This window comes from Bombina bombina, chromosome 2 (genome assembly GCF_027579735.1).
Source record: "Bombina bombina isolate aBomBom1 chromosome 2, aBomBom1.pri, whole genome shotgun sequence".
NCBI classification, from domain to species: Eukaryota; Metazoa; Chordata; class Amphibia; order Anura; family Bombinatoridae; genus Bombina; species Bombina bombina.
The window spans coordinates 734,018,467-734,042,919 of NC_069500.1; the positions used below are offsets into that span (position 1 = coordinate 734,018,467).

Sequence of the window (24,453 nt, forward strand, 5' to 3'; positions counted from 1 at the left end):
ATGTGGAGCGCTGCAGTGTGCTCCCTGTGATATGCAGGCTTCCAGTGCCACCCGTGGAAAGAAAAGCAGGATGCTCAGTGAGTGATTGTTTGCTGCCAGGTGCTAATGAGATGATGTTTCACTGCTTTAAGTTAACAAGTCTAATGGCGCTGGGGTGGCCTGTGATCCCCTTCACTATTCCCCCCAGTGGGTCTGAGTTACAGGTCTTAGGCTGTGTGACAGGATTGTACTTAATAGTCCCAGCGGCAATCGCTCAGCCCTCTGTGCGTTTTCATTAATGGCGCCAGAGAAAATGACAATATGGCGGCCGGTACTTATAAGTTTTATAGCTCCGGTAGCATGTGGGCTAAGTGTCACTCCTGTGTTTGGGGTAAAGTGTTCTTCGCTTGTCACTTTTTATTACCTGGGGTTAATATGATGAGCGAGATAGCAGTGTCCTCTCTTCCTTCGACCCTAGTCCTTTGCTGCCTGTTACACCGCGGCCCGAGAAAGTTACAGGGCGCGGCACGAGTTGTAAAAGCAACCGCTGTCCTATGGAACTTGCCGTCTCCGACTTAATCCGGAGGTTCTTTAGGATGATGGGAAGCCCTCTGTCATGTTTTCAGCTGTTTGGCCGTAATATTGTGGCTGTACTAGGCGATGTTTTGGAGCTGGTATACGGAGCTCTGGTGTTACGCAGCCATCTTAGCTGCGGCCAGCTCCGCCCCTTGTTACGATTTTTGATGCACCTTAACAATACAATTTTTCCCTGCTTATTTTTGTGTGATAGGGTCAAATATTTGTTTTGTATGATGTTTAAAATACAAATTTTATTGTGCATTTTTCATATGGAAATGAAGTATACGCCCCTTAGCGAGACACCCTGTTTTCAGGGTAAAAAGTGGCTTTAGATCATTCCACCAGGGAAATAGAAGGACTGGCGAGCATTCTTTAGTAATCTCGCCAGCCCAGAGAGCTTTTAACCATCGAGCCCTTCCTCTTTAAGGTCATGTGAATCAAGGGTATAGGATTTTCTCAAAGTTGGTACTTGCAGTTAAATAGAAATCAATTAAATCGCATATATCTGTGAATATGATACCTATGGCTGTTTGGGTGGCATTGTGTGACTAAAATGTGTGACTGAATATGTGTAGGTGGGTGAATGTAGTTAGTGAGAGCTCCCTTGTGCTCCTATAATGGTGTGATTCATATTAGAGCTATGTGATAAAGGAACTGGTAATAAAATGAGGTTTAATTCTGCATCATTATTTACATGTGTAACAAAGTGTTTTTTCAAAGTTATTTTTCTAACCAGTGCGTTAATATCTAATATAGTTGAAAACAAATCAAAACTTGTGGAGGGTGCAAATGATAAACCTTTATTTAAATGTGTTAATTCGGGATGTGTGAGCGGTGTCAGAAAAATGAATTACTGCTTCATTGTCATTTTTATCCTGCTTAGGTGGCGAGGCGGCAAGTCCTTTTTTGGAGTGCTGCTGTAGATTGTTGTGTTGACTCATGTAGTTAGTCTGGTTTTTCCTTGTGATGTGCCGTGACTGTCTAGTTCATCGCTAGATCTAGATGTGTGTACTTGAGTGTCCTCATGTGTTGAAATATTCGCTGTGTTGTCTGTCTCAATGCTAGAGAATGTAACTCTTTTAGCATTACGTATATTAATGGATTTATTCTTCCTTCCCCCCCCCCCCCTGTCCTGCTTATTAACTTTCTCAATGTCTGGTAGGTTTGCCAGGAGTATAGTATACTAAGTAAAGTTCATAGTCTTTGGTGTCCCTTTGGTATTTGCTAACCTTTTTACTGGAGTGTACTGTGTCTAAATTTTGCATAGTTTCATCTAGTTGTTTTTTGTAACTGTAATGGGAATTTGTATAAGTGTGTGTCCTATAAAACACATTCCTGTATAACTGTAATGGGAATGCGTATGTGATCGGTAAAGTGTGGAGCGGGATTGACAGACTTCAAAATCCAGAGCATGTGCGTTACATGGGTCTAGAAATTGTAGCAGTGACATGTGCGGCCAGGAATGTCATGATGCTGGCACGCATGCGCATTACGGTCAAACTTTGTGAAACAGCTGATGCCATGTCACAGGAGGAAGTCATTCTCAGATTTTAACCCTTTGCAAGTATCAGTTATTAAAGCTCTGCATGTTCACACTGGGCACCACCATTTTAGAGCTTATCTTTATTATGTAATTTTTAAACTGCAAAAATGTTACACTTCTGCTCTCTGAGTTAAACAGAAGAGAAAGGTGTAGCTGTCAAAAGCCGGTAACATCCCAGATCAGTGAAAGTGCGCTGCTTCTGTAACATGACGCAACTATACGCGAGCTACAAGATGGAGGCGCCCAGTATAAAATGCAGAGCTTTACCAGCTGGATTCTGTAATGAGTTAAAATAAGAGAACGGTTTTAAAGAGAGCTGCAGGTACAAGAGGGAAACAATGGCATGGTGAGTAACACCCTGCTACTGTACTTGTACCCAGCAGTTTATTGGAATAAAAATTCTGAATGTAAGATAAAATTTGCTTCCTTTTTTTTTTTTTTTTTTTTTTTTTGCACCAGGATTGCATGTGTTCCTAGTGAAGTTCTGTGCATATATAATTATGTATATTATAAATTGTATTTAGGTTGACACCAGTATCCATTTGTATTCAGCAGTTTGGTACCGTAACATAGAGAGGTGTATATATGTGTGTGTGTGTGTATATATATATATATATATATATATATATATATATATATGTATATATGTGTATGTATGTGTGTATATATATATATATATATATATATATATATATATATATATATATATATATATATATATATATATATATAAATAATCTGATATTGCTCATTCTCACACAAAAAAAATATATATAATCTCATGAGTGTATGCGCAATTAAATATCCCAATACTCATTATAGAGCTCCTACACATAACAAATAGAAGTTTGACAAATGTGTTTTCATAGGGAGAACATTCCTGCAGTTTCCTTCCAATTTCAAAAGCTTTAATAATTAGTGAGTATTGGGATAGAATTGTGAGCTCAGCATTTGTACAGACAGCCGACTATTATTGTTATTGAAAGCAGTGTTCCCCTCCAGCATTGTGTTGGTGCACTAGGGATTAATCTCCATTCCATATGGGCACCAACCAATAGCTATTCCCTTATTTTAATTAAAGGGACACTGTACCCAAAATTTTTCTTTCGTGATTCAGATTGAGCATGAAATTTTAAGCAACTTTCTAATTTACTCCTATTATCAAATTTTCTTCATTCTCTTGGTATCTTTATTTGAAATGCAAGAATGTAAGTTTAGATGCCGCCCCATTTTTGGTGAACAACCTGGATTGTCCTTGCTGATTGGTGGATAAATTAATCCACCAATAAAAAAGTGCTGTCCAGAGTACTGAAACCAAAAAAAAGCTTAGATGCCTTCTTTTTCAAATAATGATAGCAAGAGAACGAAGAAAAATTGATAATAGGAGTAAATTAGAAAGTTGCTTAAAATTGCATGCTCTTTCTGAATTACAAAAGAAAAAATTTGGGTTCAGTGTCCCTTTAATACATCATTTGTATATCTGTGCAATTTCTATATATTTTGTTTTATTTTTCTTGCAGTTCAGGGGAGCATGCTGATTTTCCTTCAACATGTTTCTTCCTGTAAAGATGTCCGTGCAGCAAGCACTGAGGCTGACAAGAGGATATCAGAGTTTGATGTTGAGACGACTATGAGGGAGGATCTGTATAAAAGAATTGAGCACTTACAGGTGAGACTCACTTCGAAGATATTGCTTCTATCTATCCATACTGTGTGCGAGTTTGAAACTAGTGATTATTCAACAATTTATAGACGCACACATGCTGTATTGGAAGGTTTTAGTTTATTATCAAGGACATAGAAGTAATTATATTTAATCTATCCCTTCCATTCTAATTAAATTAAATCTTGTTGTCCCACTCTGCATATGTGTTATTATGTATGTATGTATATATAAAAACACAATAATGATAATGCACTTAATAGCAAACCCACTGTTAACCTGCTCACATGTTTACATATTACACAGGTGCACCAAAATGTAAATCTTTAAAGGGACATTAAACACTTTGTGATTTTACATTTGTTAAATTATATGTAATAAATAAAACTTTTATGTACTTTTCATTCATTATTTTGAACCCCTTTTCTTGTAATTTAATTCTGGAAATTGTAGACTTTCCAATTCCTCCTTTGAAGTGTTAAGATTCCACACAGTCATTGGTTGCACACTCTAGTGAGTTATTTATAACAGTACCTAATTGGCCACAGCAGAGAAGGAAAGCTAGGTTACAACATGGCTGCGCTCTGCTTTATGAACACTGAAACTTTACACTTATTTTTTTAATATTTAAACAACTAATATAATGTAAAAATATATTGGCATATTATTGTCAGGCTAATATTTGTCTTCAATGCATCATTATATCTTGCATTTATTTAGTGTCTTAATGTCCCTTTTTTAAGGGGTTAATTTTTTTTTTTTTATATTACTATCTCACTTCATGGTTGTCACCTGAGAGTGTCTCTGGGAATTAGGATTGTGGGTGGAAACATCATAAATGGTTTATTATTGTATGTAAAGTCTCTTTAATCTTGAATATTTTGTTTCTGTGAAAATGTGTGTCTAAAATATTTTCTGTATCATTTTATATAGTTCAAAAATTATGTATATTATATTGTAGCAGACATAAATGAGCTCCTACATTAATCTAGTAATCACTGTGCAGAATGCTAGTTTTGTAGGGCTAGAATCCTACAGTATCCTCTCCAGCCTATCAAAGGGCCATAATAATCAAAAACATTGCATTCTTTAATTAATTAAAGCATGTCATTGTAAGACTATCGACCTGCACTTCTGTGTGGTTCAGAGTGGAATCTGCTCTTGATTCAGTCAGCGGTGCTAGTTGCAAGGCTGAGATGTGCATCTAGCGCAGCTAACTGGATCTGTGGCAGGTTCCGCTTGGTACCAGCAGTTCTCTGTGGGTCCTGAGTAGGACTTCTACTGTGTGCTTAACCCCTTTGTGGGTTATGTTTTCAAGTATTATGGCCCATTAAGTTTCACAGTTGAATTTTAGGAAATGTGAGCAAAATAATAAACCAAAGTACATTATAAAGTTGTTTTTTTTTACCATCCAGAAGTAAATATTTTACAGGGAATAACATTTTGAGTGTATTGGAGGTGTCAAATTAATTTCTAAAGTATGCCAAAGGTGTAAGAAATAAAGGAAATCCACTGTGCTAATGTTCACTTACAGATTTAAGTTTTCAGACTGAGAATGCTGTTAATTGTTTTGGTTTAAAGTGATTATTTTTCCCTTTTTATATACAGATTTTCTTGACCTTCTTAAATATTACAAATTGAACTTTTTCATAGGACATAATTACATTTTTAAATTGATTGGTTGCAGACGCTTCTTTCCCCTGATTTACTGAAACCGGAAGCAAAGCGATTTCTAGAAAAATTTATAAAGCTGAGTAAAAGGAATGGCTTGCATCTTGCACCGGAAATGCAGGAGGTAGGTCTCAGTATTTATACTCCTGTTAATTTCATTTTTCAATGTGACATAAATTATTTATTGACAATTATTACATCAAGTAAATGTTTCTGTTGCAGCTTTAAACATATTCAGTTTTACTGTGTTGTTTATTTTTTTTCAGAAAATAAAAGCAATCAAACAAAAACTGAGCGCTCTTTCCATTGATTTCAGCAACAACCTAAATGAAGACATCACATTTCTGACTTTCTCTAGGGATGAACTGGGTATGTTATAAATTGTTTTTAGATATTGTCATTTAGTTATAATGAGTCGAATGCAAGCCTGCAACTGAAATTTATGAAGCAGCAGTTTAATCCGTGCTTCCTAAACCTTCTCCACTAACTAAGTTTACGGATGAAAATCACCCAGGACTTATTTGATCAGATTGACAAGCCCTGCTCTTGCACAATTGGTTGCGTGAGAGCTAGGGGCAGCATTGCAATGCTAAATATGGGGAACAAATGCGATGACATAATTAGCGATGACATGCTGACAGGTTCACAGCGTGTGAACCTTATCTGGTTGCAAACTGATAAATCTAGCCTATGATGTATATATTTTGAACTGTAGAAAGATGGTCTGTATCAGAGAAGCAAGTGCTTAAATGGAGATTAAACACTTTGAGATGGTAATATAAAATAATAAATTGTGTATGTATATATAAAAACTCACACTTTCATTCTTTATTTTGCCCCCTTTTCCTATAATTTCATTCTGAAATAGTGAGCTTTTCAGTTCCTGTTAGCAATGGAAGTGCAGAACACTGTTATATTCCACACAGCCATTGGCTGTATACTCTAGTGACCTATTTCTAACAGTCCCTAATTGGCCACAGCAGAGAAGGTAACCTAATCAAATCACCCAATAAAGGAAGCACAAATGATTGCAGGTTTGGATAAATCTTCTACAACCAACAATCCCAAACCCAAATCATCTTAATGGATAACTATCCAATCAAATGAGCGCTAGATAGAAAGTAATAACTATGAATTTAATAACACAAGTGATATATATACAAATACAGTATTAAAATAGGACACTTGTGTCTATATGTAAAAAGAATACTAAAATTATCAATGTTAGAGTGGCCTCCGTGGTTGGATTGCGGTCAAAATAATTCCAAAAAGTCTGAGCGGTAACGGGTCTATAGTGTGTTAGTGGTTCACCACTTAATAGTAACCGTGTAGGTAAGATGATTTCAATTAAATATAGTGTTTTGCCGGCCGGCATTAGTCTGATCTCAGCATCTGTTCAAACTGTAGTCTGCGTCACCGATTACATGACCCTTGTCACATCCAATTCGTTAAGGCTCCTGGGGCATTTGATTTTTCCTTTGAGGTGGTTATTCCCTGATAACAAATGCCTCTTTGTTGCACTCTTCAGATCATCATCATTTACGCGTTTTGACATCTGGTGGTGAAGAGATGGTGCGAATGTCAATGGCTGCTTAGCCGAAACGCATAGATGATGATTTGATACATCCTGCTGTTACTGTGTGTGAACCACGAGAGGAGAATAGCAAGAGAAATACCCTCCTTTGTGGCGAAAAGTCATATGATTCTTCAGTGCTGTTTATACATTACCAATGCTATTAAAGTGCAACAAAGAGACATTTGTTATCAGGGAAAAATCAAATGTCCCAGGAGTCTTAACAGATTGAATGTGACAAGGGTCATGTGATCAGTGACACGGACCACAGTTTGAACAGACGCCGAAATCAGAGTAACGCCGGCCGCAGAGGACTAACAGGTATCGATAAAGCACTATATTTAATTGAAATCATCTTACCTACATGGTTGCTATTAAGTGGTGAACCACTAACACAATATAGACTGTTACTGCTCAGACTTTTTGGCCAATATACTATTCACGGAGGAATTATTTTGACCGCAATCCAACCATGGAGGCCGTTCTAACAAACTAACGACTAGATTTAGAGTTTTGTCGGTAACGACCCGCGTAGCTAACGCTGGCTTTTTTTCCCCGCACCTTTTAAATACCGCTGGTATTTAGAGTTCACAGAAGGGCTGCGTTAGGCTCCAAAAAGCGTAGAGCATAGTTTACCGCCACTGCAACTCTCAATACCAGCGGTGCTTATGGACGCGGCCACCTTAAAAAACATGCTCGTGCACGATTCCCCCATAGGAAACAATGGGGCAGTTTGAGCTGAAAAAAACCCTAACACCTGCAAAAAAGCAGCGTTCAGCTCCTAACGCAGCCCCATTGTTTCCTATGGGGAAACACTTCCTAAGTCCGCACCTAACACCCTAACATGAACCCCGAGTCTAAACACCCCTAAACTTACACTTATTAACCCCTAATCTGCCGCCCCCGCTATCGCTAACCCCTGCATATTTTTTTAATCCCTAATCTGCCGCTCCGTACACCGCTGCAACCTACGTTATCCCTATGAACCCCTAATCTGCTGCCCCTAACACCGCCGACCCCTATATTATATTTATTAACCCCTAATCTGCCGCCCCCAACGTCGCCTCCACCTACCTACAATTATTAACCCCTAATCTGCCGACCGGACCTCACCGCTACTATAATAAATGTATTAACCCCTAAAGCTAAGTCTAACCCTAACCCTAACACCCCCTAAGTTAAATATAATTTAAATCTAACTAAATAAATTAACTCTTATTAAATAAATTATTCCTATTTAAAGCTAAATACTTACCTGTAAAATAAATCCTAATATAACTACAATATAAATTATAATTATATTGTAGCTATTTTAGGATTAATATTTATTTTACAGGCAACTTTGTATTTATTTTAACCAGGTACAATAGCTATTAAATAGTTAATAACTATTTAATAGTTACCTAGTTAAAATAATTACAAAATTACCTGTAAAATAAATCCTAACCTAAGTTACAATTAAACCTAACACTACACTATCAATAAATTAATAATTAAATTAATACAATACCTACAAATAAATACAATTAAATAAACTAACTAAAGTACAAAAATAAAAAAGAACTAAGTTACAAAAAATAAAAAAAATATTTACAAACATTAGAACAATATTACAACAATTTTAAGCTAATTACACCTACTCTAAGCCCCCTAATAAAATAACAAAGCCCCCCAAAATAAAAAAAAATGCCCTACCCTATTCTAAAATAAAAATAGAAAAGCTCTTTTACCTTACCAGCCCTTAAAAGGGCCTTTTGCGGGGCATGCCCCAAAGAATTCAGCTCTTTTGCCTGGGAAAAAAAAACATACAATACCCCCCCAACATTACAACCCACCACCCACATACCCCTAATCTAACACTAAGCCCCTGAAGATCTTCCTACCTTATCTTCACCACGCCGGGTATCACCGATCGGTCCAGGCTCCGATGTCTTGATCTAAGCCGAAGCGGGGGCTGAAGACGTCCATCCTCCGGCTGAAGTCTTGATCCAAGCGGCGGCTGAAGAAGTCCATCATCGGGCAAAAGTCTTCATCCTATCCGGGCAGAAGAGGAGATCCGGACCGGTAGACATCTTCATCCAAGCGGCATCTTCTATCTTCTTCCATCCAACGACGAGCGGCTCCATCTTCAAGACCTCCGGCACTGATCCATCCTCTTCTTCCGACGACTAGACGACGAATGAAGGTTCCTTTAAGGGACGTCATCCAAGATGGCGTCCCTCGAATTCCGATTGGCTGATAGGATTCTATCAGCCAATCGTAATTAAGGTAGAAAAAATCTGATTGGCTGATTGAATCAGCCAATCAGATTCAAGTTCAATCCGATTGGCTGATTGGATCAGCCAATCAGATTGAGCTTGCATTCTATTGGCTGATCGGAACAGCCAATAGAATGCAAGCTCAATCTGATTGGCTGATTGGATCAGCCAATCGGATTGAACTTGAATGTGATTGGCTGATTCCATCAGCCAATCAGAATTTTCCTACCTTAATTCTGATTGGCTGATAGAATCCTATCAGCCAATCGGAATTCGAGGGACACCATCTTGGATGACGTCCCTTAAAGGAACCTTCATTCGTCGTCTAGTCGTCGTAAGAAGAGGATGGATCCGCGCCAGAGGTCTTGAAGATGGAGCCGCTCGTCGTCTGATGGAAGAAGATAGAAGATGCCGCTTGGATGAAGATGTCTACCGGTCCAGATCTCCTCTTCTGCCCGGATAGGATGAAGACTTCTGCCCGATGATGGACTTCTTCAGCTGCCGCTTGGATCAAGACTTCAGCCGGAGGATGGATGTCTTCAGCCCCCGCTTGGGCTTGGATCAAGACTTCAGCCGGAGGATGGACGTCTTCAGCCCCCGCTTGGGCTTGGATCAAGACATCGGAGCCTGGACCGATCGGTGATACCCGGCGTGGTGAAGATAAGGTAGGAAGATCTTCAGGGGCTTAGTGTTAGGTTTTTTTTAAGGGGGGTTTGGGTTAGATTAGGGGTATCTGGGTGGTGGGTTGTAATGTTGGGGGGGTATTATATGTTTTTTTTTCCAGGCAAAAGAGCTGAATTCTTTGGGGCATGCCCCGCAAAAGGCCCTTTTAAGGGCTGGTAAGGTAAAAGAGCTTTTCTATTTTTATTTTAGAATAGGGTAGGGCATTTTTTTATTTTGGGGGGCTTTGTTATTTTATTAGGGGACTTAGAGTAGGTGTAATTAGCTTAAAATTGTTGTAATATTTTTCTAATGTTTGTAAATATTTATTTTTTTTGTAACTTAGTTCTTTTTTATTTTTTGTACTTTAGTTAGTTTATTTAATTGTATTTATTTGTAGGTATTGTATTTAATTAATTTATTGATAGTGTAGTGTTATGTTCAATTGTAGATAATTGTAGGTATTTTATTTAATTAATTTATTGATAGTGTAGTGTTAGGTTTAATTGTAACTTAGGTTAGGATTTATTTTACAGGTAATTTTGTAATTATTTTAACTAGGTAACTATTAAATAGTTATTAACTATTTAATAGCTATTGTACCTGGTTAAAATAAATACAAAGTTGCCTGTAAAATAAATATTAATCCTAAAATAGCTACAATATAATTATAATTTATATTGTAGCTATATTAGGATTTATTTTACAGGTAAGTATTTAGCTTTAAATAGGAATAATTTATTTAATAAGAGTTAATTTATTTCCTTAGATTTAAATTATATTTAACTTAGGGGGGTGTTAGGGTTAGAGTTAGACTTAGCTTTAGGGGTTAATACATTTATTATAGTAGCGGTGAGGTCCGGTCGGCAGATTAGGGGTTAATAATTGTAGGTAGGTGGAGGCGACGTTGGGGGCGGCAGATTAGGGGTTAATAAATATAATATAGGGGTCGGCGGTGTTAGGAGCAGCAGATTAGGAGTACATAGGGATAACGTAGGTGGCGGCGGTGTGCGGTCGGCAGATTAGGGTTTAAAAATTTTTAATAGAGTGGCGGCGATGTGGGGGGACCTCGGTTTAGGGGTACATAGGTAGTTTATGGGTGTTAGTGTACTTTAGAGAACAGTAGTTAAGAGCTGTATGAACCGGCGTTAGCCCAGAAAGCTCTTAACTCCTGGCTTTTTTCTGCGGCTGGAGTTTTGTCGTTAGATTTCTAACGCTCACTTCAGCCACGACTCTAAATACCGGGGTTAGAAAGATCCCATTGAAAAGATAGGATACGCAAATGGCGTAGAGGGATCTGCGGTATGGAAAAGTCGCGGCTGCAAAGTGAGCGTTAGACCCTTTCCTGACTGACTCTAAATACCAGCGGTAGCCCAAAACCAGCGTTAGGAGCCTCTAACGCTGGTTTTGACGGCTAACGCCAAACTCTAAATCTAGGCGTAAATAGTGTGAACTATACATTGATAATTTTAGTATTCTTTTTACATATAAACACAGGTGTCTTATTTTAATACTGTATTTGTATATATCACTTATGTTATTAAATTCATTCATATTTATTACTTCCTATCTAGCGCTCACTTGATTGGATAGTTATCCATTAAGGTGATTTAAGATTGTTGGTTGTAGAAGATTTATCCAAACCTGCATTAATTTGCGCTTCCTTTATTGGGTGATTAGCCCCCACTGTGGGAGTGTTCTTTCTCTGACAGCTTCATGTTTCCATAGATTTTCTATAACCAATACTTAAGTACTGACATTTTTAGTAGACATGCATTCGGCATCCTGAGACGGATTTATTAGTTTAATAAATAGTGCAACACACAAAGATGTGGATTTTACACTAATAAATCCAGCTCTGAAAAAGAGCAAAATCCCGCTACACATTACCATATAAACGAATGCCTAATGCACATGTCTAATTTTCAGAATAGACAGGGATACAAACGGCTAGTGCAGCTATTTCAAATGACAAAATAAAGGTAAATTATCTATTTGTAAACCACTAAATACACACCAGCAGATAAAATGAATCACTAGACACACATTAGAGGGGAGAAAATGTTACAGTACACTGTCCCTTTAAAGGGACTTTAATCACCATGTTGTGTTACTATAGAATAACATTTCAGCCAAGTCTTTTCATTTTTAAAGCATTGACATCCTATTTACTGCATTTATTTTTTTAATAGTCCGCTACCATTTACCATATTTGGAAGAGCCAATCTGGCTTTAGTCCAGTCAACAAGGCTAGTCACTGTTATAAAGTTGGAATATTGGCATATTGGAATTTTTTCCAGTTATCCAATAAAACCAATTAGAGACATATGTAGCAGAGTTAGCCTTACTGAGTCAGCAGGGTACATCTCAAGTTCTGAGAATTTTGCATAACTAAACATTTTATATAGCAATCTCTCACTTTCCATTTTAAGGTCATTTTAGTAATTTCCCTCCATTGAGGATTTATGCTGTTTACTCTCTTGTTCTAGATCCTGTAGTTTTTCTTCAGTCTGTGTAATCTGTTTTTTTTTTTTTTTTTCAGGAGGGCTCCCTGATGATTTTTTGAACTCGCTGGAGAAAGCAGAGGATGGGAAACTAAAGATTACCCTACAATATCCTCATTATTTCCCTTTAATGAAAAAGTGCTTTGTTCCTGAGACAAGACGGAAGGTGGAGGTCGCATTCAACTCTCGCTCCATGGAGGTTGGTTTGACAGCAAATCTTTCATGTCAACAACACACTCTCCTTGTTTATTTCATAATTTTTGCATTGTATAAATACATTAAATAACAATATGCATCAGACATGCACATAAAGTGATTGCAATCAATAGTAATGTAAGATTTGTTTCCCATTGTATATGTAAAAAAAAGATGTTAAAGGGACACTAAACCAAGACATTTTCTTTCATGTATCATGTAGAGATAGAATACAATTTTAAATAACATTCCAATTGACTTTTATTGGCATTTGCTTCATTCTTTAGATATCCTTTGTTGAAGAAATAGCAATGCACATGTGTAAGCCAATCACACAAGGAATCTATGTGCACCTACCAATCAGAAGCTACTGAGCATATCTAGATATGCTTTTCAGCAAAGAATATCAAGAGAATGAAGCTAATTAGATAATAGAAGTACATTAGAAAGTTGTTTAAAATCACATGCTCTTTCTAAATCATGAAATAAAAAATTTGGGTTTCATGTCCCTTTAAGAGCAAGCAGAGATGGTTCTATGGGGATGCTGAAGGGTACTATGCACTGTCCTACGTTTATTTTTACATAGACAAAAATGAAAGGAATAGTAAACATAAAGTATTAATGTTACATACCATAAAAGGAAATGAAAGATTTAGCCCCCAAAAATTTACTTACTTTACCTGCATTACCGTCCTCGCTTTCTCTGATTCTTTAAAAAGCTACGTCACGGACTTGCTGTCTAATCACTGTGCGTCCGATTGTGCTGTTGGCTTTACCCAGCACAGGAGCCTGCTATATTTAGTTGATTGACGCAATCAGGCGCACTGTGATTAGACAGCAAGCCCGTGACACGGTTTTAAAAAAAACCTAAAAACTAAAAACAGCAGAGGAGAAGAGGACCGCAATGCAGGTAAGGTATGTCAACTTTTGGTTACATTTCTAAATTTGCTTTTATTTTTTTACGTTGTACAAACTTATGTAACATTATCTGTAGACAACATAAGAGGACAGAAGCACCACATGGCCCAATATTGTATGAAATTTATATATATACAAGTGGATGTTTCATCAGACTTAATCGCCTGATTAAGCCTGATAAAACTTCCACTGGTTGGATGAGAAACGCGTCGCTATTATTTTTAATATATTTTAATAAAGTAAGTCTTGATTATACTTACCACTTGCTGACAGACCTTTTTACTTTGCATTGGTTCACCCTTGGATTGTTGGTAGTTCCTGTTTTACCGGTGATCAGTCTACTGGGTGACTGTTTGACCCCAGTCTGCTTCTAGTCCACCAAGGGAGGTGCTTTTCCAAATGTGAGTATACCGATTACCACATACTGTTATCATTTGTCCATACAATACTAGGGCATATTGGCGCTGTATTGGTTTATACCATCTACAGGGTGTGGATCAGCTACTGGAGGTCAGTTTGCTGGGTGACTGCTTGTGATCCCAGGCCGCTTCTTTTACACCACTAGGGGTGTCTCTCCAAATGTGAGTGTGTCATTACACTGATACTTGTGTGTATATATAAATTCCATACAATCAGGGCCGCCACTAGAAATTTTGGGGCCCCTGACTCAACCATTGATCAGGGCCCCCCCCCCTTCCTTTGACATGTGCAATTTTTGACCAAGTGACTAAAACGTATATGCACTTTATTTTTAATTGTCTATTTAAACTTGAAAATGTTGTAAAGGTAGTAACATACACACACACACACAGACACATTCATACTCTGAAACACACTCACATGATTCACATATAGACACTCTAGCAGACACGCAAAGAAACACAATCAGACACAGACACCCAGACAGACACTTAGCACTTGTTTACATTGACCTGACAAGTAATGAGGTAAACTACAGTTTTGTAAAAAAAAAAAAAGGAGATTTAGAAAACAAAATATGGAGTTCTCATTATCTTTTTGTAAATGAAGATGACAACTAAATTATGACAACAGCATGCAGTGGTTGAAAGGAAGGGCCCTGAACTGCCTAAACAATGATTTAAAGGTTAAATGGTGGATTGGTTACTTCTGGAAAGGTCTTGTTAGTCTCAAAGTCTGTAGAAAGATGTGAATAATTAGTAGTAAGGTCAAAATGTCCTAAAAAGCAACAGACAATGGACACACACACACACAAACTCAAACTTGCACATACACCCAAGGAAACACCAACAGAGACAGCCTCAGAAAACACACAGAGACACCCACAGAAAACACACAAAGACATACACACACAGAGAGACAACCACATAAAAAACACAGAAAGACATACATACACACACTCTCACTGAGACATCCACAGAAAACACACAAAGACATACACACACCCTCACAGAGACACCCACATAAAACACACACCCTAACAGAGACATCCACAGAAAACACAGACATACATACATACATACACACACACACCCACAGAGACATCCACAGAAAACACAGACATAGACACCCACCCTCACAGAGGCATCCAGAGAAAATACACAAAGACAAACATACACACCCACCCTCACAGAGAGACCCACAGATAAAAAAAATACATACACACTCATAGAGCCACAAACCAAAGCACAAAGACATAAACACAGACACCCACAGAAACACTCACAGGAGGAAACATTTATGCACCTTGCATCCCCTAAATCAACAGTGTGTGACATGCATGATAAAAAAAATTTTTAGAAATTAAGAGATCACTTTTCAAAGAATCATATTTGTAAATGTGCAAACAAAAATAATTCTGTGAATTCAAAATTGTACATTAATGAGCTGGGTAGATGGCTAGATGAAGAAAAGTACCTTTAAAAGGTTGACATATGTTTGTTTGTTTTTTCCCCATTTTCCCCAATCAAGAGCACCACTTCAAATATAGTGTACAAATTTTCCCAGCTGTCAGCTGTACTTATGGATTTTGAAAATGCTGTACTCTATATGGTGTTGGTGGGACCATAAGCTGTGGTACTCATACCATTAGATCTGGTTAAATGCAGGATTTAGGCTTGTTGGTATGTATTTCAAAATTAAGTCAGCTGTAGTGTAAACTGAACAGTTTTTCAAACACTGAGCAATCTTAGTCTGAGAGTATAACATTTTATGCAGATGTAAAAATCTTAGATAAAATGCCTCCTTTTATCTGGAAAGTCCTTGCATAAAGGGGCAGTAAACTGGAATGTAATATATATATATATATATATATATATATATATATATATATATATATATATATATATATATATATAAAATGCATATCTGCCAAGAGGGCATCTACCATTTGTGTATTGAGGAGGAAACATTTCTGCATGGTTTTAAATATAGAATTTTTACAGCATTGTCAAAATAATCATAAATACACTGCTGCTAAAAAAAATGTGTTTTTATGGACCCCTAGCCCCACCAAACAACTACTACCAAACTGAAGTTACAATCCAAAATTGCACAAAGAAAAAAAAATTTGCTAAGTAAGTCCTTCCTCCTCTGCAAATGAAAGTGATCTGCTGTCTGACTCAAGCACACACTGTACAAAGTGCCAAGTCTGTCTCACACTGCGCATAGTGGTTTAGTGCACACTAAGAAATCCTCTCAAATGCTTATACTTTACTCCTTACAATAACATTTCCCATGGTCAATTATCACTCTGCTGTAGTACCCACTGGTGGCTGCCCAAATTTAAAAAAAAAAAAAAAAAAAAATTTTTTTTTTTTAGTTCTTGCCTCATGGGGCCCCCCTGGCTCATTGGGCCCCTGACAGGAGTCACCCCTGTCACCCCCTGATGGCGGCCCTGCATACAATATTGGGCCATGTGGCGCTTCTGTCCTCTTATGTTGTCTACAGATATTTGATCCAGGATCTGGGCCTTGATCCTCACACAGACAACTGCCTTGACTGTACCTTTGTGATATTACCGTATCCTGTTACATTTGGGACTTTTTATCAAATTACTATATTATTTTATTATTGTAAACATTTACTTTATATTTGCTGGTATACTGATTACAATCTGTTCTTTATGTCAAGTTCTATTAGACTTATTCAATTATTGTATCACTGGTTTATATATCACTTACTTATTATTATAGGATACCTTCCACTTATTAGAAACTGTTTCATATATGTCCTATTTTATTGTGATTAATATTCCTCTGATGAGACATTATTATAGGTTATTATCCATTCAATTGTGATATATTTCATTTACTAATTGTGATATATATAATTTATTCATTTGAGATTAATATATCTCTTAGGATACATTAATACATCCTCTGAGTGTATCTGACCCACTGTTATTTTAGCTGTATTCAACATATTCTGGTTCACCAAGGGCGCCCCCTATCTCTATATGTAACATTAATTCCTATGTTAACAGTCCCTTTAAGGAGACATTGTAATGGAAAATTAAAAAAGACATGATGCAATTCATCAGAACATGTCATTTCTGCACTAGTTGCTGTGGAACCCTATCACATAGGTAATGTCCTCTCTCAGGAGCCATTAACATAGCAACTTCAGAGTGGAACACATGTGATTAACAAGTTCTTGCGACTGCCAATTGGCTCCCTGCCTGTTTTCTTCTTGTTATCAGCAGTACTCTGCATCTCCCAATTGGGACTTTAAGTATTATTTAAATCCCTTTACAGGGGTTAAATACAGAATTATCAAAGGGCCCCTATCAGTTGTAGACTTGCCCATGTGAGCCTACAACCGATATTTATGAAGTAGTGGTCTAAACAGCTGATAGCTAAATCCTTTATGACATCTCATAAGTGATGAATTAGTCATGCCAGACTGATGCGACTAGCGTAAATTACAAACCCTGCTCTCACACCGTTTGTTGGTAGAGAGTAAATTGACCATGTTGCACAAGCAGATTTGTTTGCAATCATAAACAGAGGCAGTGAATGTTTCCTGCAATTTACGATTCTGGCAGAAACGTTTACTATGAACCTTGTCCATCTAGACAATGACACTTTATCTGCTCACACACTGAGTAGAGCAAAACTACAGGGATTTCTAAGGAATTAGAGCATGTCCTTTTTAAAGGTGTTCTTCAGGCCAATCACACCACAAGCCCTGCTTCTGCAGTTAATTACCCTTATGCTGCTTTTCTATTTTAACAAGTGTAACACGTTGTACATCAGTGTGTGATTTGCTGATAATAATCAACTGTTCCTCTAATATCTGATTGTAGGAAAACTCTAAGATCTTGAAGGAGCTGGTGAACCTAAGGGAGCAGAAGAGCAGTTTGCTTGGGTTTGAAACTCATGCAGATTTCATTTTGGAGATGAACATGGCGAAGAACTGTAAAATAGTGGCATCTTTCTTAGGTAGGCGTTGTTCCCTAACTTAAAGGGATATGAAACCCAAAATGTTTCTTTTATGATTCAGATGGAACATGTGATTACAAACAACTTTCTAATTTACTTTTATTATCTCATTTTCTTGGTATTGTTTGTTGAGAAGCAGGGATGTAAGCTTAGGATCCCGCCTATATCTGGAGAACTATATGGCAGCAATTTTGTACGAAAATTCTCCATTTGAAAGAGCACTAGGTGGCAGCACTGTTTCCAGCTATGTAGTGCTCCAGATCCTTACCTAGGTATCTCTTCCACACAGAATACCATAGGAATGAAGCAAATTTGATAATAGAAATAAATAAGCTTTTTCAAAATGGTATGCGCTGTCTGAATCACAAAAGAAAAATGTTGGGTTTCATATTCCTTTAACACAAGAGTGGGTTATAGCTGCTTCACCTATGTAGTCTTGCTTATTATTAAAAGGACAATAACGCCAACATAAGTATGATCTCAGTTAGTTTTAAACAACTTTTAAATTGTACTTCCATTATCAAACTGTGCACAGTATTTTTATATGCACACTTTCTCAGGCCCCGGCTCCTACTGAGCATGTGCTAAAGTATATGAATATATATTAGTCTGTGATTGGCCGATGACTGTCACATGATTCAGGGGGCAGGGAATATCTACTGCTAATTTGAAATTCAGATTGTGTGCTATTGAATTATCTTTTGTTATGTATTTGATGATGCACTATATATAACATATTTGCTGTTATCTGTCTGAAAACCCCAAACCAGTATTTTGAGTTTTCCTATTTTCACAGTATTCCTTTGCTTCAATGTTGTTGTATTTTTGTGTTTATGAAGAAAACCATCAGCACTTGCTTTGTTTATTCTCTATGTGTAATATTTGTAATGCTATCTTTTTCTTTTCTGTGGAAGACCTACATATGTCTCATCTTTTTCTTTATTCTGAAGAGATATATACAAAGGGTTATATCATGAGGTAAATCTGAAGTATATAGTACTTTAAAGGGACATGAAACCCCAACAACTTTCCATTTTTTTAAAAAAAATTCTGTCAGTATCCTTTGTTGAAGGAGCAGCACTGCTTAGGTATACTTTTTTAAGAAAGGATACAAAGAGAGTAAAGCAATTTAGATAGTAAATTGGAAAAAGTTGTTTAAAATTGTATACTTTATCTGAATCAGGAAAGTTTAATTTTTACTTTACTGTCTCTGTATTGTATGTTAAAGTGAGGGTAATGTATTGTCTATTGCTTTAAATATATCATTATATTGTTATTAAATTTGTACATAAATGTTTTTTTTAAACTGCCTGCAATTTTAATTATTTTAAGAAACACATATTTTTGAGTCCCCCGTGTTGCTCCCCTTGAGATTGTTGTTGTTTTTGTTTGATTTTTTCCTAAGGATGACATTTAGGCTCCTTATCCAATTAATATTATTGTGCACAGCTCATTGAAATGAATGAGACTTCGAACACATATGCAACAGCACAGAAAGGGAACTCCCAGTGACGTAACTGTAAACAGTGAATTGTCACTCATGTTCCCATTCACTGCTTACAATGTAGATACAGTGTAGACAAACTCTGCATGCACAGTTCGTGGGTGAGACTGCTCTATATGACATTACGTTACAGTAGTAGAAAGGGGAGTGGAGGCAAATGAAACCACTGTAGACATAAAACATAAGAATTTTTTTTTTTTATTAAAATGTATTAATAAATAGATAAAAAAAAAAACAATATTGTAATATAGGTGGGGATGCCACACAGATTTAAAAAGGCTAATGTTGAAAAGGTTTAATTTACTATCACTTTAAGCTGCATGGTATACTTATGGAGTGGAATGGTTATATTCTTAACAATATTACATTTTTTTTTTTTTTTAGATGAGTTGTACCAAAAGCTGAAGCCCCTTGGAGAACAGGAGAGATCAGTCATGTTTGATTTGAAACGGAAAGAGTGTGAGAAGCGAGGTCTAGAGTTTGATAACAAACTCAATGCCTGGGACATGCTCTATTATATGAACCAAGTGGAGGAGACTACTTATAGCGTAGACCAAAACTTCCTCAAGGAATTCTTCCCCATGGAGGTGGTGACTTCGGGTCTGCTTGATATTTATCAAGAGCTGCTTGGGTTGATTTTTGAACAGCAGAAGGGAGCTCCAGTCTGGCATACAGATGTAACTTTGTACAATGTGAGGGATAAAGCTACAGGGCAAATCTTGGGAATGTTCTATCTGGATTTGTATCCAAGGTAAATCTTTCAATACTTATTCTTTGTATAATGTCTGCTTTCCTAGTTGTCCGGGTTTTTAAACTTTTTTTTTTATCTTTAGGGAGGGTAAATACGGCCATGCAGCATGCTTTGGTCTACAGCCTGGTTGTGTTCTGCCAGATGGCACAAGACAGATAGCTGTGGCTGCCTTGGTTGCCAACTTCACCAAATCTACATCCGATGCTCCTTCTCTTCTGCAGCACAATGAGGTGGAAACCTATTTCCATGAGTTTGGTCATGTCATGCATCAGATGTGTTCACAGGTAAGCTGCACTGAGTTGTCTGGGTATGCTCTATAATCAGTGGTAGCAATTTTAAAACCCCTTCCAAGATCACACTCTACCTGTAGTTTGTACCAAGTGGCCTTGCATTTTCATGACAGAGACAGCCTTGTCTGTACTACATGCTCTGAGTAATTTCCTCATTAAATGGATAGAAACATTTCTATCGTGCTAATGAAAGAACACTACTTTAACATCTTATCCTTTTTGGATTTTGAATCTAACTGGAAGACCTGTTTTCTCACTGGCTGATAAGCAAAACTCCTACTGCTTTATTGGTGGACAGTGACCATGTTGTCTGTTTATTTGCCTCACCAAGAACACCTGTTGTATATAAACTTGTATTGTGAACCATACACACCAATGCATTATCCGTTCCTACCCTGATCAGCATTTACTTTTAATTACCTGTTCCTATTTGAATGTCAGTTGTGACCTAGACTTTTTGTGTATCAAAGGCAGATTTTGTTATGTTCAGTGGATCACATGTTGAGAAAGACTTTGCTGAGACACCTTCTCAGATGCTTGAAAACTGGGTGTGGGAGAGAGAATCTTTGAAACGTATGTCCAAACACTACAAGACTGGCAACCCAATCCCTGAGGATATCCTGGAAAAGCTTCTTAAGTCACGTCTGGCTAACACCGGTATCTGCTGTTTACTCTGTCAATGATACTTTGGGAGGGGGCTGAAAATATACATATATATTTTGATTGAATTCATTTTCTCCAGGTCTTTTAAATCTTCGCCAGATAGTCCTTGCTAAGCTAGACCAGGCACTGCACACTCAGATTGGTGTTGATCCAGTTGAGGAATATAGCAGGTTGTGTAAGGAGATCCTGGGGATTCCAGCCACAGAAGGTAAGAGAACTGCATTTTGTATTGTAAATAATAAGATCCGGCACAGTAAGTTGGATCTGTTGTCATTGAACCATTTGTTCTCTTTACTAGGTACAAACATGCCGGCCACATTTGGACACATTGCTGGAGAGTATGATGCTCAGTACTATGGGTACCTGTGGAGTGAAGTATATTCTATGGATATGTTCCACACACGGTTCAAGCAAGAAGGTATCATGAGCACAAAGGTGAGAAAGTTAACTTGTTAGGTAAAGGCTTATCAGTGCACTACTTTTGATCTCAATTCCTAGTCTAAGACCTCCAATCTCGAAAGTTGCTGACATTTTATTGGTGAGGATTAGTAACACTAGTGATCAAGACTCAGATCCAGAATTATTAGAAAATTAAATTTTTGTCCACATATATATTGGTTTTAACAATGTTTACTACAAAGTGTCATGTAGTATCTCATGCAAGTTTAGTAATATTTGCTAATATGTACTAAATGATCATACAGAATTGATGTGTTAAAATTACATAAGGGATCTTGATTTTCTGCTTAATTTATCTTTAATTTTTTTTCTTCTTTTCAGGTTGGTGTGGATTACAGGAACTGTATACTGAAGCCCGGGAGCTCTCTTGATGCCATTGATATGTTGAGAAACTTCTTAGGCCGTGACCCGAAGCAAGATGCATTCCTCCAGAGCAAAGGGCTGACTAACTTGACTTCCCAGGGGTCATCTACTGAATGATGACTCACTTTGATATATATATATATATATATATAAAAAGGACCAGTTACCTAGATGGTTTACTTAGCACAATAGCAGACAGGGATTGGCATATAACCCACAAAATAAAACATTTAATGTGCAGTATCAGAGGCTGCTTGTAATAGCAATTTCTTTTACCAATTTTATATTTAAATACCAGTTTCAAGAAAAATATGGAAATTAGTGACAAATCAATTCTTCTCTTTGGCAAATGTTTCAATAAAGATCAGCGCAAGAGCATTGTATGATGATACATACACTGTTTTTCTGTTTAATTTTTTTTTTTTTAAATAATTTTTTTATTGAGGATTTACAAGTAATACAACAAATAGTAATAGTCACAAGTGCTACAAATTTAGACACAGTAAAATTAAACGTGCATGAACAGATTATATCAAAATTAGTGATGGCAAAAATAAGTAACATGAGCTTCTGAATCCTCTATTTTTTTTAATAATAATAGCATATTGAGGTGACTACTGAGATGACCTCATGAGGGTCGTATGGTCTTGGGAATAGAACCTAAATGGTAGTCTCTAGAAAGGCCACTCCTGGGCCTTTTGTGGAGATAAAAATACAAAATGTATATAAGGGGAGGGGGGATAGTCAGCGGGCAAAGAGCCGCTATATAAAGAAGAGGGAGGGAGGGGGCGTGTCGAGCTAGGGATATATAATATTCTAAAGTTATGTGACAGGATAATATATGGTAGCTAGATGGCTTCTTAACCCTCTGGTTTACAATGTTTTCAATAGGGTGATCTCCTAAAGGAGGGTTCTAAGGGTACTTGCTAAAATTAGGGACAAAACATGATTGGCATAGCGTAAGGGGTGGTCTATGAGAAGCTCAGCTAAGAATGCATTACAAACCAGGCTAATTAATAACGTATGGTAAATAGTAGACTATACTCAAACGCTGAAGGATGGTGTATAATCAAAGAAAAAAATATATATACATCAGAACAGGAACACACATAGCTCATGTCCAGAAAATAATAAACCACTGATATAATGATTGGCTATAAGTAAACATAAGAATTATTAGTCATTCAGGTAAAAGGATGCTGGTCTTTATTTTTAATAGCTTAGTGAAGATGGAGGTGAAGCTCTGTTGTAAGGTGATAGGCGCTGTCTGGGATCATTGTAATCAAATACCCTGAAAGCTAGTCATAATAGCTCAAGAGGAGACTGCTATACTATAGAGAAAAACAAATATATACCTGAGCTATGGGCATCCGTCTTCATCTGAGCGCATTATGTGGGGAAAAACCACCATAATGCACTTTATATCCTTTATCATACATCATAAATACCCGCAGTACTGTATCTTTATGTGTTAGGGTTAAATCTGGGAGAGCTGCATGGTTGATGGGTTAGGATGAGGTGTATAAAGGTAAATAAACATCACCTTAGTAACTCAACAGGGAATCAGAGAACATGAAAACAAAAAGGCAGAGTAGAGACCGCCAAGAAAACAGAAGAATAAGTACTCATGTATCCCAATGTGAGGAGTGGCAAGTTCTGCATAACTATAATACTTGCAAGTTTATTACTCCATTCCAGTCCTTTAAGCAACAAATGAGTTGTGTTGTGGGTATGTAAAATGGTATAATGGAGACCCTCGGGTGCAATAAACAACATGCGTATAGGCCTGTCTGTGTGGAGAATTGTAGTCACTAGTAGGGCTTCCAGTGATAGTGGCAGTTCAGGATTGAGACCCCTCAAAGTGGGGATCCCTAAGGAGACTTAACTTCAATCACAAAGGATAACCATGAAAATCAGCTAATCAATACGGGTTTTAGACCCTGCTATACACATATAGCATTGTAATTTCCATATAAGAAAACTATCCATAAGGCTCTATAAAATATGCTTTCTCAGGATATTGCAATAAGTGCAAAGAATGGGAGATGTATAACATAGAAAGCACGGGTATAGTGTCATCCCCTTTAAACATGACAATGAAGCCTCTATATAGGGTAGATTCCTATAGTAATGAAGAGATATCTAGAGTTCCAGGGAGTGTGGAGGTGTCTCTGCATTAATATTATTTCCGGGGGATTAAGTTAATATCTGGGAGTTATGTTAAGTTGTGAGAGGAAATAAGAATATAAAAATAATAATAAAAAAGAAAAAGAAAAAAAACAAGGAGCCTCAGATGAGACATAAAAAGCAAATGAAACAGAATAGTAGTAAGATGATGTTAAATACATAGAACATAACAGTCTGCGACAAGTTATGAATAATATGCGTTCAAAACTCACCACCAAGCGCTAGATAAGCTTTACCGTATAAGTAGTCTCAGGCCTATCTCGTCATGCAAT

At 37.1% G+C, this 24,453-nt stretch overlaps 1 protein-coding gene across 2 annotated transcripts in view; it reads left to right on the plus strand.

The window, feature by feature from the left end:
- LOC128649476 (thimet oligopeptidase-like) overlaps positions 1 to 22,385 on the plus strand; it is a 41,695-nt gene extending 19,310 nt beyond the window's left edge. For both annotated transcript variants that reach the window (XM_053702770.1, XM_053702769.1), the window contains 11 exons: positions 3,622 to 3,770; positions 5,452 to 5,559; positions 5,702 to 5,804; positions 12,469 to 12,629; positions 17,829 to 17,964; positions 19,853 to 20,219; positions 20,302 to 20,503; positions 20,980 to 21,166; positions 21,252 to 21,380; positions 21,471 to 21,607; positions 21,953 to 22,385. In XM_053702770.1, coding sequence (XP_053558745.1) covers positions 3,622 to 3,770; positions 5,452 to 5,559; positions 5,702 to 5,804; positions 12,469 to 12,629; positions 17,829 to 17,964; positions 19,853 to 20,219; positions 20,302 to 20,503; positions 20,980 to 21,166; positions 21,252 to 21,380; positions 21,471 to 21,607; positions 21,953 to 22,111 — 1,838 coding nt within the window. In that variant the 3' untranslated portion in view covers positions 22,112 to 22,385. The remainder of the gene's footprint in view (positions 1 to 3,621; positions 3,771 to 5,451; positions 5,560 to 5,701; positions 5,805 to 12,468; positions 12,630 to 17,828; positions 17,965 to 19,852; positions 20,220 to 20,301; positions 20,504 to 20,979; positions 21,167 to 21,251; positions 21,381 to 21,470; positions 21,608 to 21,952) is intronic.
- Positions 22,386 to 24,453: the final 2,068 nt, after the last annotated feature.